At 38.3% G+C, this 14,061-nt stretch overlaps 2 protein-coding genes across 6 annotated transcripts in view; both read left to right on the plus strand.

The window, feature by feature from the left end:
• The first annotated feature begins 1,696 nt into the window (after positions 1-1,696).
• clic3 (chloride intracellular channel 3) lies at positions 1,697-5,510 on the plus strand. The gene is made up of 7 exons (XM_078270805.1): positions 1,697-1,825; positions 1,973-2,012; positions 2,751-2,860; positions 3,519-3,644; positions 3,774-3,880; positions 3,991-4,166; positions 4,320-5,510. The coding sequence occupies exons 2-7, from the start codon at positions 1,977-1,979 to the stop codon at positions 4,482-4,484; spliced, it is 720 nt and encodes a 239-aa protein (XP_078126931.1). The 5' UTR covers positions 1,697-1,825; positions 1,973-1,976; the 3' UTR covers positions 4,485-5,510.
• Positions 5,511-6,086: 576 nt separating this feature from the next.
• Positions 6,087-14,061, plus strand: part of pnpla7a (patatin-like phospholipase domain containing 7a) — a 28,408-nt gene continuing 20,433 nt past the window's right edge. For 4 of the 5 annotated variants that reach the window (XM_078270743.1, XM_078270747.1, XM_078270745.1 and 1 more), the window contains exons 1-16: positions 6,087-6,177; positions 6,667-6,718; positions 6,812-6,886; positions 7,332-7,419; positions 7,610-7,692; positions 8,209-8,309; positions 8,434-8,574; positions 8,669-8,828; positions 9,596-9,676; positions 10,747-10,875; positions 11,049-11,129; positions 12,076-12,205; positions 12,307-12,381; positions 12,537-12,613; positions 12,746-12,901; positions 13,479-13,556. In XM_078270743.1, coding sequence (XP_078126869.1) covers positions 6,668-6,718; positions 6,812-6,886; positions 7,332-7,419; positions 7,610-7,692; positions 8,209-8,309; positions 8,434-8,574; positions 8,669-8,828; positions 9,596-9,676; positions 10,747-10,875; positions 11,049-11,129; positions 12,076-12,205; positions 12,307-12,381; positions 12,537-12,613; positions 12,746-12,901; positions 13,479-13,556 — 1,506 coding nt within the window. In that variant the 5' untranslated portion in view covers positions 6,087-6,177; position 6,667. Of the gene's footprint in view, positions 6,178-6,666; positions 6,719-6,811; positions 6,887-7,331; positions 7,420-7,609; positions 7,693-8,208; positions 8,310-8,433; positions 8,575-8,668; positions 8,829-9,595; positions 9,677-10,746; positions 10,876-11,048; positions 11,130-12,075; positions 12,206-12,306; positions 12,382-12,536; positions 12,614-12,745; positions 12,902-13,478; positions 13,557-14,061 lie in introns of those variants that run through there. The other variant, XM_078270744.1, reaches the window with a different exon arrangement.

Consider the following 14,061-nt stretch of genomic DNA (forward strand, 5'->3'; position numbering starts at 1 on the left):
TATATTTGACTTATTTTAACATAGTGTTTGTTTTAGTAAAGATAAGGCTGCAATATATCCCAGTGGTTCCCATCTTAGAGGTTGGATAAATTAAGACACAATAAGAAAATAAACATTTTCATTTCTGCTACAGAGCTTATTTTTATTTTTTAATGTGCAATACTAGATAGTGTCCCTCTTGATGCTTCTAAAAACCATTAAAATAAAACAATCTTAATGTAATGTAAAACTGATAGGAGGGTTTTTAAGGGCTGTGAGTGGGAGTTTATTTACATAATCTTTCGGATTTAGTCAACAACAACAGCAACAAATAACCCAGTAGCTTCTGTTTTGTTTCTGTCAGTGTTACCAGGGATGATTGAGTTGATAGAAATGAGAACACCACTCAGTGAGATCTCTTCATAACGATACTGCATATTAAATTATTTTAATTCACCTTGTACAATCTATGACTCCAATTTGTGGATTCCACAGCACAGAGTCATAAGTGACTGTCAATCACACCCTCATGATTTCCTCTCTGGTGTGTCCACGCCTATGAAATGACACTTTCTGGTTTGGCTTAAGCCATATATCTCCATCAATCTGTTTCTTTCTGACCTTTATCTCACTTCTCTTAGCTCCTCTTAGTCTCTCTTTATGACAACTTGCGACAACGTTGCTTTGTTTCTGCCTCCTCTCTCTAACCCTAGGTGAATACCTGCAAGCTGAGAGCATTTTCTGCCAGTCATAAATGCTGATGAACAACTGAATGTAGGCTGTGAGATCTTGGCAAAACAAACACATCAAACTGAGAGGACGACAGGAAACAAGCAGGAGACACACAAAAACATTATTGACAACTCAGAGAGCGAGAGAGGCAGATATGGAGGCAGGTGTTTTATTTCCAGTGAGATGTGTTAAACTGCCCTCAGTGTGACAATTTTTCCAATTCTCAGTATCTTTTTGACATGAGAAAATACGCCCCAAAGTATGTAAACACTTGTTCTGAAGCTGTTTTATTGTGTAATGGTTAGTTGGAAACTCATAATCAATACTATGATATTTTAGCAGTTCCTGTTTCAACACGACAATCCCTCCATGCACAAAGCCCGGTCCATAAAGAAATAGTTTTTCTAAAATAGATTCTGAGAGTTTCTCATTAATGCCCTTGAGGCTGAATGGGACCAAATCCCTGCAACCAGGTTGCAAAAATCCTGTGGAAAGCCGGAAATCAGAAGAGCGGAGGCTTTTGTAGCAGCATATTAATGCCCTTAGAATAAGATGTTAAACAATCACATATATTTGTAATGTTCACGTGTTTTACAAATTAAGCACTTGAAGGAAATAAACATAGGTGTGTTGTTTAATCATTGTAAATCAACATTTTAAATATACATTATTCTAGCTGTACAAATTATTCAAAGTCAACTGTGCAGTGCAAATTCTATGACTGTATTCAAAACGCACTTTACTATCTTGTGATTTCTGTGACATGCTAATAATGTAACTCATTTTAGTCAAAGTTACAGAGAGAAAACAGGGACAGACAGATATGGATAAAGATCAAAGTGGACAGACTGAGACACGTACAGATTGAGAGAGGCAGGTTTCTGTCAGAGAATATGCTGGAAGGCTAAGAGGAGAGATCCAGATATGCTGGTTTGACTGGAAAGGCTGGAGGGGTGTAGCAAGTCTCTCAAAGCGTGACAGGTGTGGTGAGAGACTAACAAAAAACAGTAACAGGCACACAGAAGAGAAGAGAGGGAGAGGTCAAACACTGAAATAAAAAAGAAAGTACAGGTGGAGTGAGGATAAAGCAGTGTTCTTGTATCCAGTGCTGACTGTGAGTATAGTCTTCAGTAACACATCTTACTACCAGTGACGTGTGTTTGAGTGTAAGAATCAGATTGCAAAAATAGGAATGTAAACTTCACAGTCACAGATTTAAAAATGTTTGACTTGTTTTTGCATTGACTGATTTGTGACACAGAAAGATGGCCGAGGCCCCGAAGGTTGAACTCTTCGTTAAGGTAAGACCTACAATAATTGTGATGTCTGTGTGTTTGAAATAAATCCTGCTTATAAACACTACAGATGTGGATAAAACAGTATAAATTCAGTGTCTGTTATTATACTTATGATATATTTGTTTTTAACAGAAAACATTCAGTAACCTTGTAGATAATCCTGTAATCCTTAGTTTCCTATTTTAATCTTAGCCCAACTTCCAGGAGCTTGGGTATTGTTTAGCTACATGATTTTCTGTTCTTTTTTTTTTTTTTAGCTCATACTGTCTTTCAAATATGCTGATGAAGAATGCTTAATCACACTATATCTATCTCTTGTTATTTAAGGACAGTATCAGAGTGGATACTTGTGGTGAAGAGTAGAAACTGAAAAGAGGCCTGTCCAGTTTGTTAACCTGTGTCCTGCCCTTTCAAAAATGCATTTGCCTCCATGCACACCTGTGACTTAATTATATCAGGCTGTAGTGGAAAATGTCTGCTATAGCAGAGACACTATCTAAATTCTGGGTTTTTTAATATCTGGATGTAAAGCAGCCTCAACTCTCCATTTGAAATTCCTCAGCGGTTAGTTTAAACTGTCAGAGCAATGCAGGCTCGACAAGAATGCAGGTATTCATAATCTGGCTAGATACATTACAGTGCTGATGCAAGAACCAACTTAGCATTGTCCCATTTAAAAAAAAAAAGTTTGCTTCTATTGTCACTGTTGTGTTTACAAATGAATGTCTGTTTGTCTGTCAGGCCAGTGTTGATGCTGAGAGTGTGGGGAACTGCCCTTTCTGTCAGAGACTCTTCATGATTCTTTGGATGAAAGGGGTCAACTTTACCCTCACCACTGTAGACATGAAGAGGTGAACATTCTTTTTTTCTTTTTTTGTAAAGTTAGTGGTCTTGTCTTTGACACTGACAGAGGTTTGACACATACAACTTACAGTATATTGTGATGGAATACAACAACATGCAGCAACTCCCTTTATGATGTACTCACAACAAAAATAAACATTGCAATATTTTCTAAAGTTACATTTATGGCAATTGCATTTTATCATAGTTTGTCTTATTGTTCACACACACTATATTTCAACGAGAGGTTGATGTGATGCATACTGTACAGCTCACAGGACAATGCTTAATGTTAAGGTTGGAAGGGGAATGCACTTCAATATATCATTCATCCATCCAGAGTTCAGACAGGGTTGCAACCTATGGCAGCACACATGGGTGAAAAGGGTACAATAGACAAACACATATACAGTATTCTTTTTTTGTAAGATTTTGAGTTTAGGAGGAAATGAGGGGGTGAGGGTGTCCTACAGACAGCACCTTGTCCTGAAACCGTAAACACAAGTTAGGAAATGTATCCAAAGTAAATGTGAAGAAACTGTTAAGGCAAACTGTAAGGCCTATAAAAGTGATCTTATTATTCCTTTCTTACTCATTTGTCATTTTTATTATTTGACGAACTTTGGGGAAGCTAAACCTTGTTTGTTGTTTGCTGTTCTGTTGCAGGGCACCTGATGTGCTGAAGGCTCTGGCTCCAGGCTCTCAGCCTCCCTTCCTCATCTACAACGGTGAGGTCAAAACGGACACTAACAAGATTGAGGAGTTCCTGGAGGAAAAGTTAGCCCCACCACAGTGAGAAGACTATAGTATATAGTAGAATATGTTTTCTGTCAAGTATTTTTCACTTCTTAAACACACTGAATATCTCATTCATCATCGCATTGACACACCCCCATCACATTTTTATTCTATCAATGGCAGGTATCCAAAATTGTTCTGTCGATACAAAGAGTCCAACGTTGCCGGAGAAGACATCTTCCGAAAATTCTCAGGATATATAAAGAATCCCAATCCTGGATTAAATGACAGTAAGGACATTAGTTGGATACTTCAAAAATGAATTTACATTTTTTTTATATAGCCACATGATGGAGACCTGGAGGATAACAAAAGCCTGTTACACCTTTCTGACTTTCAGTGCTGGAGAAGAAATTTCTGTCAACTCTGGTGAAGCTGAACATGTACCTTGAGACGCCTCTCCCTCACGAGCTGGACAAGAACCCAAATGCCACTGAGTCTTCACGCCTCTACCTGGACGGTGACACCCTCACCTTGGCAGACTGCAACTTGCTTCCCAAACTCAACATTGTCAAGGTGAGCAGAGTTCAGCAGTATAAAAAAAATTATTTTCATCATTGGGACAGAGATCTAGTTTATTAAAGAGGTGTTAAAAGTGTGAGCTGTTCCTGGACTTTAAATTCTACTATCATGTCCTTTTTGCAAATAATAGAATCTTAATTCCCCCAGGTGGTGTGTAAAGAGTACCGCAACTTTGCCATCCCTAAAGAGCTGAAAGGTCTGACACGTTACCTGGATAATGCCTACAAACAAGATGAGTTTCGTTACACCTGCCCAAATGACTCAGAGATCCTCATTGCCTACCACTCTGTGGCAAAGTACCTGAACAAATAAATCAAGGGGGTGAGCTGAAGCAGTGTAAGTGAAAACACTTACAAAAGGTGACAAAATGCCTGAAAACTGTAAATTGATCTATGTTTTATTTGTGTCAAAATAAGAAAATTGTTTGCAGTGGCATGTTCAATAGTTGGCTTTGTATAAAGTGTTGTTTTCATCAATTGGGTTTTAATATATTTGCCAACTGCTACTTCACAGTTGCTTAATTATTTACAAATGTGTATTTGTGTATGTAGTGTTGCATGCTCTGGTTGTACTAATGTGGATTTATTCAGCCCCTGTAAAGATTGAGAAAGCACTGCAAATCCCAGAGGACATTTATGTTATGTTTCATTGTGCACGCATGTATTGTGCATGCATGCATTTAGATCATGTTGATTGCAATTTATTAATTACATTTTGACATGAAATCAGATGCATTTTTAAATCAAATATATTTTCAGACAATTACTAGTGTAAACATAAAAAAACAAATGGCCTTGGCTGTAGATAAGGCAGACTGTAAAGCTACACCCCTAAACATTTTTCAAGAGTCCATCCTCTTTGTGTATGTGTGTATGTGTGTGTGTGTGTGTTTGTGTGTGTGTGTGTGTGTGTGTGTGTGTGTGTGTGTGTGTGTGTGTGTGTGTGTGTGTGTGTGTATCTCAGTAGTGACTCACTTATGTAATGTAATGTAACTGAATAAAGAAAGGGCGAAGAAAAAGAAAACTATTTTGATATGGTAAACATTAATGAATGTGTGAAAAAGTTTGGTTTGGGTTGTAAGAATATTGAGTGAGTTTGCAATGATGTGGCATTAAAGTGAAAGCTATGTACATGTCAATGTCAAGAAAAAAATATATTTAGTTATATAGTATGTTGCCTGGAAGTTAATGAATGACATTATATGTAATAATAGAGTAGTAAGTAAATAACATGTAAGCAGCATTTACATGTAACTGGTCAAGGTGGTGTTAATTTAAACTACTTTATAGACAGAATGTCCCACTGGGGATCAATAAAGGTGTATCTTGTCTTATTTTACTTTTGGGTATTTTATTATACTGTATAACAATGCATTATATTTCATATGCTCAAGATTTAGAAAATCTTAATCTTTAAACTGGTAACGACAGCTGTCAAATAAATGTATTGAACTAAAAAGTAGCCTACAATATTTGCTATATAAAGTATAAAGCATAACATGATAATACTTACTCAAGTAAAGTACAAGCACCTCAGCATTGTAGCCTACTTAAGAACAATACTTGAGTAAAAGCACTTAATCACGTTCCACCATTTGATTTGATTAAAAGCCAACTTCTTTTGTTAGTGTTGTGTAAAGACCAATGTACCAATGACTATATACAGTCTATGGCAGGGGTCTTCAACATTTTTTAAGCCAAGGAGGACCCCTTATCTCAGAGAGAGACGGAGCAGGGACATCCTACTACATATTGTATAAAAATTAAGTTGCATATTAAACTGGCCTACGATAACGTGTGGGCGGCCTACCTGATTGGACAAGTGCTTTGAACGGTACCAAGGCAACAGCAAACATTAAAAACGCTATTGGTGGATGTATGAACATGGGCGGGACTAAGCAAGTGACAGGAAGCATACAGAAAACTTTGTTAGCTAGCTAACTATGCTCCATCGTTTGTTTGGCAATGTTACTAGCTTGATGCAGGACATCAACAATCTTCAAAAAGTAAGCCTACTGATTTCTATCCACTGATAATTTCATAATGGTTAGATGCGAAGTTGACTTTGGTTATTAAGTATGACTGGCACGACGGCTAACCTTAGACAGCCAGCTGCTGGCTAGCGTTGTTTTAGCTAACGTCAAGCTAACGTTGAACCTGCAACCAGTTGAAATCAACAACAGCCGCCTGTTATTGCGGGCTCATTATACTAACGTTAGCTTGTCGTTATGTTATGTCGTTATGTCCTATAGCTAGTCATATAGTTGTATTTGAATGAAGACACGAAGCCAGATGATTAGGGTGGCTGGCGGAACATGCTGCTAACTCACAAATTCATGTTCCTCTTTTCATAGTCTCCCCATTGTTCCTCCTGAAAAATCAATCAATTTGTGTTTCATATTAAATCGTACGAGGTACAACTTGTGAGCTTTCCATGAAACCTAACTTCCTCATATCTGCCGGCGTATTCTTTATTACCATTCTTGTTTTTACAGGATGGAATGCCATGGAGAGGATGATGGAGAATTGTGCAGATGGATGAGTTCAGTAAGCACCACTATTTATTTTAAAACAACTGGCATAACAGTGGTGACTGATAATTGGAATAAAGCAACTGTGCTAACCAAACTATGTTTTTAGGTGCTGGTTAACAGCAAAAATGACATCAGAGCACGAGTGCAACAGTTTGTGGAGGAAAGGATGCAGACCACCATGGTATGAAATAACAATTAATTGTGATAGCCTAGGCTTTCGACAAGCTGCATAAACGTGCTATGTCCCAAGGCCATACTGCTACAACATACTGTTTGTTTTGAGCATGTATTATAAGCTAATTTTCATGATATACTGTTACGTACAGTTATTATAGTACAATGAATCAATACTATGCTGTTTTGTACTAACATACCATGACTTTTAAATGTTACATGTGACTTTATTTAGTCTCTTTTTCCAGTGTGAATGCACTACATACTCAAAACCTGCTTTAAATTATTATGTGGTATTAAACTGGGACACAACTTTGGGATGTCAATGAATGATAATGAAGGAAAAGGTTACTAAACCAGCAGATAAAATGTCCTATTCTGTGGGAAACTACACTACAGTGAGTTTTCATGTGTCCACACTATTATTACAATGCTCTTGTTGGTCTTTCTAGCTCACAGGTGTGCTGATTGGAGCTGCAGTCGCAATCTCACTAATTGGGATTGTAGTACTCTTCCTTTACAGGAGATTCAAGCTTGCTCGTGAGTCATCCAACCTCTTCTTGAACTTCATACTTATTCTAATGCTATAATACATATTTTGTTCGTCTGCCCCTTATATGATAAGGATAAGGCTATTCAGAAAGTTCTATATTTTCTTTTTTAAGTTGTCTATAGAATGTGGTCTTAACATGGTTTTATCTGCATTTTGTTTTTTGGATTCTGTGTCAAGGTAAACAACAGCCTGGTGTACCTCAGTATCGCTTCAGAAAACGAGATAAAGTGCTCTTCTATGGAAGGAAGATGATGCGAAAGGTTTTACCTTTTTTTCCATTTCTATCACAGTCAACAGTCATACACAGATATTTACAGTTGGTTCATATCAGTACTACAAATTAGGTAAATAGGCTTTTATATGTATTTTAGGGCAGAAATTATGCAGTGAAAATTTCGAATTTCTACATTTTCCCTGCTTCAAACTGAATGTAATCCTGAGAGACTGAGTGTTTGTATCTTGTTGCACCACTGCATTAAACATACTCCACTGGCAATATAACCACTAAGGTTCCAGTCACTTATCATTGTAATGCATACTGATGCCGTAAGAATGAAAATTAATCGCATGCATTTAACTTAGTAATAAATGCAAATCCTCATGATAGTATAAACTCCTTACATTTAGTCAAGCATTTTTTTTATTCTTTTTTTTCTCCATCTGTCTCTATTGATAAGGTCTGCTGGTGTCTGCACACAAAATATATTTTTTCTGTGTGCCGGAAGCAACAGGAAAGTTTAAAGTCATAACTATTTGTTCAAACTGTTTTTTTTAAGGTTCAGACGCTGTCCTCCATTCCTCCTTCCACCTCTGCCTCAGTATCAAAGCAGCCACAGCGCATACGCAAAAGAACCAAAGTTCTAAGCATAGCTCGCAAGTATGCTCCAATAATACCTACCTAATAAATTTTGGGTGTGCAAGTGAATCCTTGAAACAATTTTTCCGATTTGTTTAACCCTTGTTTAGTGGAATTTGTTAAATATTGTTTTGTGCTTCAACAGAATCCTGAGGATCCGCAAAGATCCTCCCACCCTGCAGCCCAAGGAACCTCCTCCTTCCCTGCTGGAGGCTGACCTAACAGAGTTTGATGTGCAGAGCTCAAACCTGCCCTCCGAGGTCCTCTATATGCTGAAGAATGTCAGGTAGACAAATGTACAACATTTCTTTAAGATTTAGCCTCTCCTATTGTTTCTTTGGGATGTTTTCATAATGTGTGTGTTCTGCAACTTGTTGTAGGGTCTTGGGTCATTTTGAGAAGCCCCTGTTCCTAGAGCTGTGTCGTCACATGGTGTTTATCGAGCTGCAGGAGGGTGAATGTCTGTTCAGGCCCGGAGACGATGACGATAGCATCTACGTGGTCCAGGATGGACGACTGGAGCTCTGCATTCATGAGAACGTATGTGGATGGCATGTTGATTTTAAGTTAATTTTCTTTTCAGAAAATCTTTGTTCTGTGGTATAGTGGTTCTTGTGCACTTTCACATTTTATGAGTAGCTTACCTATAATATATTTATATAATATATTACACACAGTCATTTGATCCATTGTTAATAGACAAAAATATAAAATAGAGAAGAGAATCTTTAACATTTGTACAAGGCTCTTGTTTTTTTAGGCAGAGGGATAAACGTGAGTGAAATGTGTTTTTTCTTTTTATACATGATGATAAAACTGGGACAGGCCATCAGCGATGATGCCTCTGATCATTAAGACGTGAATTTTGTGTAAAGCAAAGGCACATAATCACTTTAATCAGTGTAGTGTGACTGTTTCAACATCCTCCTCAACCTTCCAGTACGCATTAGCATAGCTCATAATAAGATATGATCAGGAGAGGGCAGTAATGCAACACTTTTCTAGATCCAGTCTGCTGTTTGAGGATCAAGAAGTAGAAGAAAATTATGGCTCTTCACACTTTTTGTTTGTGTTTAAATGTCATGTCTGCTGCTGGCTTCTGTCAATATACACAAATTAGAAGTGCCATCTAATTTCATAGTTTAAGATCTCGCCATTGTGGCTAGTTTTTAATGTCCTCCTCCTATCCCACTGGAATCCTGCAGATTTGTTTGAACAATGCAATATATATGTGGCTTCACAGTAAAGTTTGAATAAAGATTGTTGGTGTCATTTCTTGTGTGTGTGTTTCCTGTGTTTTTTTTTAGGATGGTACAGAACCAGTGGTGAAGGATGTGGCCCCAGGAGACAGCGTCCACAGCCTGCTCAGTATTTTGGACACAATCACTGTGAGCTCCTTATTTCTCCATCTGCACATCAGACTAACTTCTCCACTTCTGTCCTCTTTTGCCCTCTGATCTGTTTGTGTCCTCTTTCCACTGTTCATATTTCTACTCCTGCTTCTCTCGTTAAGAGGCAATTCTTTTTAAACTTCCTGTTCAACTTAATTAGTTTGTCCTTTACACCCATATATCTGTGTCAAGTATTTCATTTTATGTTTTTTCCAGTGACATGCTCTGTTTTGTTTCTATTTCCTACTGTATGTTGTCATACTTTGTTTTGTTCCTCCATTAAGGTGATGGTCACAAATGTGTATTTGATTAGTCAACATCTTGGAAAAATTCGTTCAGAACAAATTTAATTGATTGGTTAGTAGGGCTGGGCGATATGGAGAAAATCAAATATCACAATATTTTTGACCAACCACCTCGATGTCGATATTCTAGGGTTGACAATTGGTGCTTTCACAAAATATCTTCCACATTTAGATTTTAGATCAATAATCATCAGCAATGTGGACATAATGTCTAAGTGGTTAAAGGTAAATAATAGAACAGCTAGAACAGTCTGGTAAATTCAGAAAAGTACATCACTTTACTGTAATGCAGCCTTTGAAACCAGGAAAAGCCTAAACTTACCATGTAACGATATTACAATTCTTCAAAATCTAAGACGATATCTAGTCTCATATCACGATACCGATATAATATTGAAATATTGCCCAGCCCTGTTGGTTTGTCTTCAGTACAAAAATTAAAAAATAAAACCAAGCTTGAAAAAACTTGCCGGTAATGGAAACTTTGATCATTAATCAAAGAAATGATAAATGATACAAATCTGTATCTTACAGTATGATACAAATTTGTTCTACATGTTTAAGATGCTACAAGCACAAAGAACAAGTTCATATAATAAAATTGAGATGTAAAACAATGCATAGTCTAATTCATTATTCCATGGACAGTTCTAAATAGTTGGCTATTAACACTAAAGTCTAAGATTTATGTGAGGTTTTAGTGACTGCGCTCTCTTTGCTTAACTTTTTCCTTTTCTAACTGTTTTGTCCTGCCTTTGCCAGGGTTATCCAGCGCCATATAAGACTGTATGTGCGCGGGCTGCAACTCGCTCCACCATCTTACGTTTACCTGCATCAGCCTTTGAGTCTGTGTTTAAGAAATACCCAGAGACACTTGTTCGCGTCATTCAGGTAACGTATTGTTTACCAACAAATATACAGTATGTAGTTGAGCTTTTCCTTGAGGCAATTTTTCCTCCCTTTGGAACACATCATTAGAACATAAAACATATTATTTGAATGTAATGACAATCTGATGTGTATGTTCTGCTCTGTTTAACTCTTTGTTTTTGTATGTGTTGCAGATAATCATGGTGCGCCTCCAACGAGTCACCTTCTTGGCATTACATAACTATCTGGGCCTAACAACTGAGCTCTTCAATCCGGTAGGAGTGAAATTAATTATTTGTGTACAGTACACACACAGTCACACAGAGAGGCTCACATTGAATACCTAATTACCAGTGGGTATGGATTTGTACATAAACAAGCACAGAAAGGCACATACACACTCCGTCACACACATGCAAGCTAATTTCACACAGCATTAAGCACAGTATCATAACTCGTTCCTTCATAAAGCTCAGTGAAAATGATTATAACCCCTCCACAGAAAACGGGGAGGCCAGTAACCTTTAAACCTGGCTTGCCTCAGACTTTATGATGATGTTTGATGATGAACCAAAAATACTTTTTGCGTAGAAGGGCGTTCTTCTTTGCCAATTCCTGAGGGCTTTAAACAATGGATTTTAGATTGTAGTCATACGTCTTCAAACATCCTCATATAACTAATAAATTAAATATGAATGAAAATTCAAACAAAAAATACAATCAAATGTAAATCAGACATTCTAAATCAAGACAGCAGTATGCAGGCGTAATTGGAAAACAGTGTAAAAAAAGTGATTTCATACAAATGAGAAGAATGGGGGAAAAATTAGAAACACATTAAAGAAAACCCATCTATAAAAAGTGCATTTTAAAATAACATTGATGGGACTACAAAAACGTATAACTGTACTATGTAAAACAGTCACAGTTAAAATGAATGAGACCCCTATTCAAACTGTTGAATCGACATCGATACCATTGGTATTAGTGCATCCAATTTTAGATCGCTCTGTCAGACAGGTAGGGTGGGCAATATACTGACACTGGTTTTTAATTTTTCCCAGAAATTTGTAAATTTGCCCAGTGATGATCTAAATGTGTACATTTTCCTGTGATTCAAATCTATTATGCATAAACTATTTCATGGTTACTCAAAATGTAACTTTAGTCCTCCTGACTAACTGAATTGTGCACTTGTTTGTTTTGTTGACTAATGGACAGGAAAGTCAGGTGGTGCCCTTGTCCAATATAAACAGTGTGATGGGAGAGGCGACTTCTGGGAAGATCACTCGTCGTTTGTGCTTCCAGGACGAGTTACACGCTGGGACCATCGAGAGCCCCACAGAGACAGGTCACATACACATAATTCTAAACACACACTGCACACATATTTGAAATTGTACTTTGTGTTGTGTTGAGACTGATCCAGTGCTGGCACTTAACAATAAACAGATGGTGTAAAGGACAGTTCTCCAAACAGCTACAGGAAGCCGCGATCCATCTCGATGCCCACTGCCGACTGCACTGGTAGGTCACTAACTTGGACATAAGCAATCACCAAATGGCATACGTCTGAACAATTATCTAAAAAGCAAGGACACACACACACACACACACACACACACACACACACACACACACACACCGACATACCTAAACTCATAATCCTCCTTTTCCTGCAGGTAATGACCTGAACATGGCTTGTGAAAGAGCTCGAGTCACTATAGATGAGGCTCCATCCAGTCCTGTCACTCCCAAAGTAAGACTACTGCCAAGTCACTGGTTGGCTGTGTAGATGTAACACCATATCCCAGCATCCTCTGCATCTTATGCTGCTGCTTGTCTTGTTTTTTTTTCTCATTAGTCACTTTTCTTATGTCTGTTTTTGTAGTCCAATCTGAAGAAGAGTGTGACAATGCAGCACACACCCACTGAAGTGTTTCACTACACAGAGAGTGGGGGGCACTCTGATGCCATCCACCTCAGCAAGAGCTGCACAATCCTCCAGGCTGCTAAGAAGGACCTGCTGGGAATCATCCAGCTGCAGGTGAGAGCTTGATCACAGAAAATTATTTGGTATAAATATGCATATTATTGCATGCATATTATGCAATGTGACACATTTTATAGGGACATTCCGATCATTGTTTTTGGATATATTAGAGGTGCAGTAGGTAAGACTTATAAAACTAACTTTCTGTCATATTTGCTGAAACTGACCCTATGTTTGAGTAGAACTACATGAAGCAGGTAATTAAAAAAATAAATCCAGCTTCTCTGGCACCACCTACAGCCTGTAGTGCGATTTGGAAAAATCCACAGCTCCCTGTTCAGATCCACCAATCACGGCCGGGGGGGGGGTCTAACTGCGTGTCAATCACTGCTCATGCACACGCATTCATTCTCCCTTGTGGGGGGAGGGGCTTAGGAGACCGTTTTGGGCTTTAGCGGAAAGGGGGGGGACTGAGAAGTTGTCGATGTGCAACATTTTTTGGCTAAGTCCTGGATGTTCGCAATCCTACCTAGGGCACCTTTTAAATTGGCTGGTCTGATGCATTAGGAGAGTTCAGTGTCTTTTGTGATTATATAAATAAGCAGTTATTCAGAATATTGTTTTGTTGCAGGACCCCAGTCTCCTTGAGGGCAGAGTGACCCTCCATCAAGTCAAAGCTGGTTCTGTGGTGGCTCGTCAGGGAGACCAGGTTAGAACAGCAACTTACAAAGCATTCACAACGTTCTTTCTGTTTCATGACACTGACTATGTTTACATGCACATAATATTCAGTTTTTTTGCCCTTGTTCCGAAAAAGACGTTATTCCGACTAAGCTGTTTACATGGCTAATATTCCCGTGTACATGTAGATGTGTGAAATAAGATTTTTTTCAAAGTTTACCAGCGGTGGCGGACTTGTTGGACCGTGCGAACCCAGCGTCCCTCTTTCATTCCTTCAACCAGCTTCTTGAAAAGGTCGGCGTAGCGATGTGTGCGCATATCCAAAACACTGTTGATATCCAAGTCTTTGATAATGTTTAAAAGTAGCAGTGTTTCTCCTTCTTATCGGGTCTGCAGCCTTGCAAACTGTTGGCTGGTTGGTTTGTGTACAGCAACCATAGCAAAGCACAGAGCTTACCGTAAGCCGTAAAAAGGCAAGAGGCCGTAAACTGCGGTTAAAAACCCCGATTGCAGACTGATCTCATGAAGTGGCG

Source organism: Sander vitreus, chromosome 16 (assembly GCF_031162955.1).
Source record: "Sander vitreus isolate 19-12246 chromosome 16, sanVit1, whole genome shotgun sequence".
In the NCBI taxonomy this organism is placed as follows: Eukaryota; Metazoa; Chordata; class Actinopteri; order Perciformes; family Percidae; genus Sander; species Sander vitreus.

Excerpts from the sequence above, each read along its gene's own strand:
- clic3 (XM_078270805.1), top strand. The coding sequence starts at position 1,977 with ATGGCCGAGGCCCCGAAGGTTGAACTCTTCGTTAAG. Across the intron at positions 2,013-2,750 it reads AGGTTGAACTCTTCGTTAAG|GCCAGTGTTGATGCTGAGAG; the intron begins GTAAGACCTACA and ends TTTGTCTGTCAG. Across the intron at positions 3,645-3,773 it reads GAAAAGTTAGCCCCACCACA|GTATCCAAAATTGTTCTGTC; the intron begins GTGAGAAGACTA and ends TATCAATGGCAG.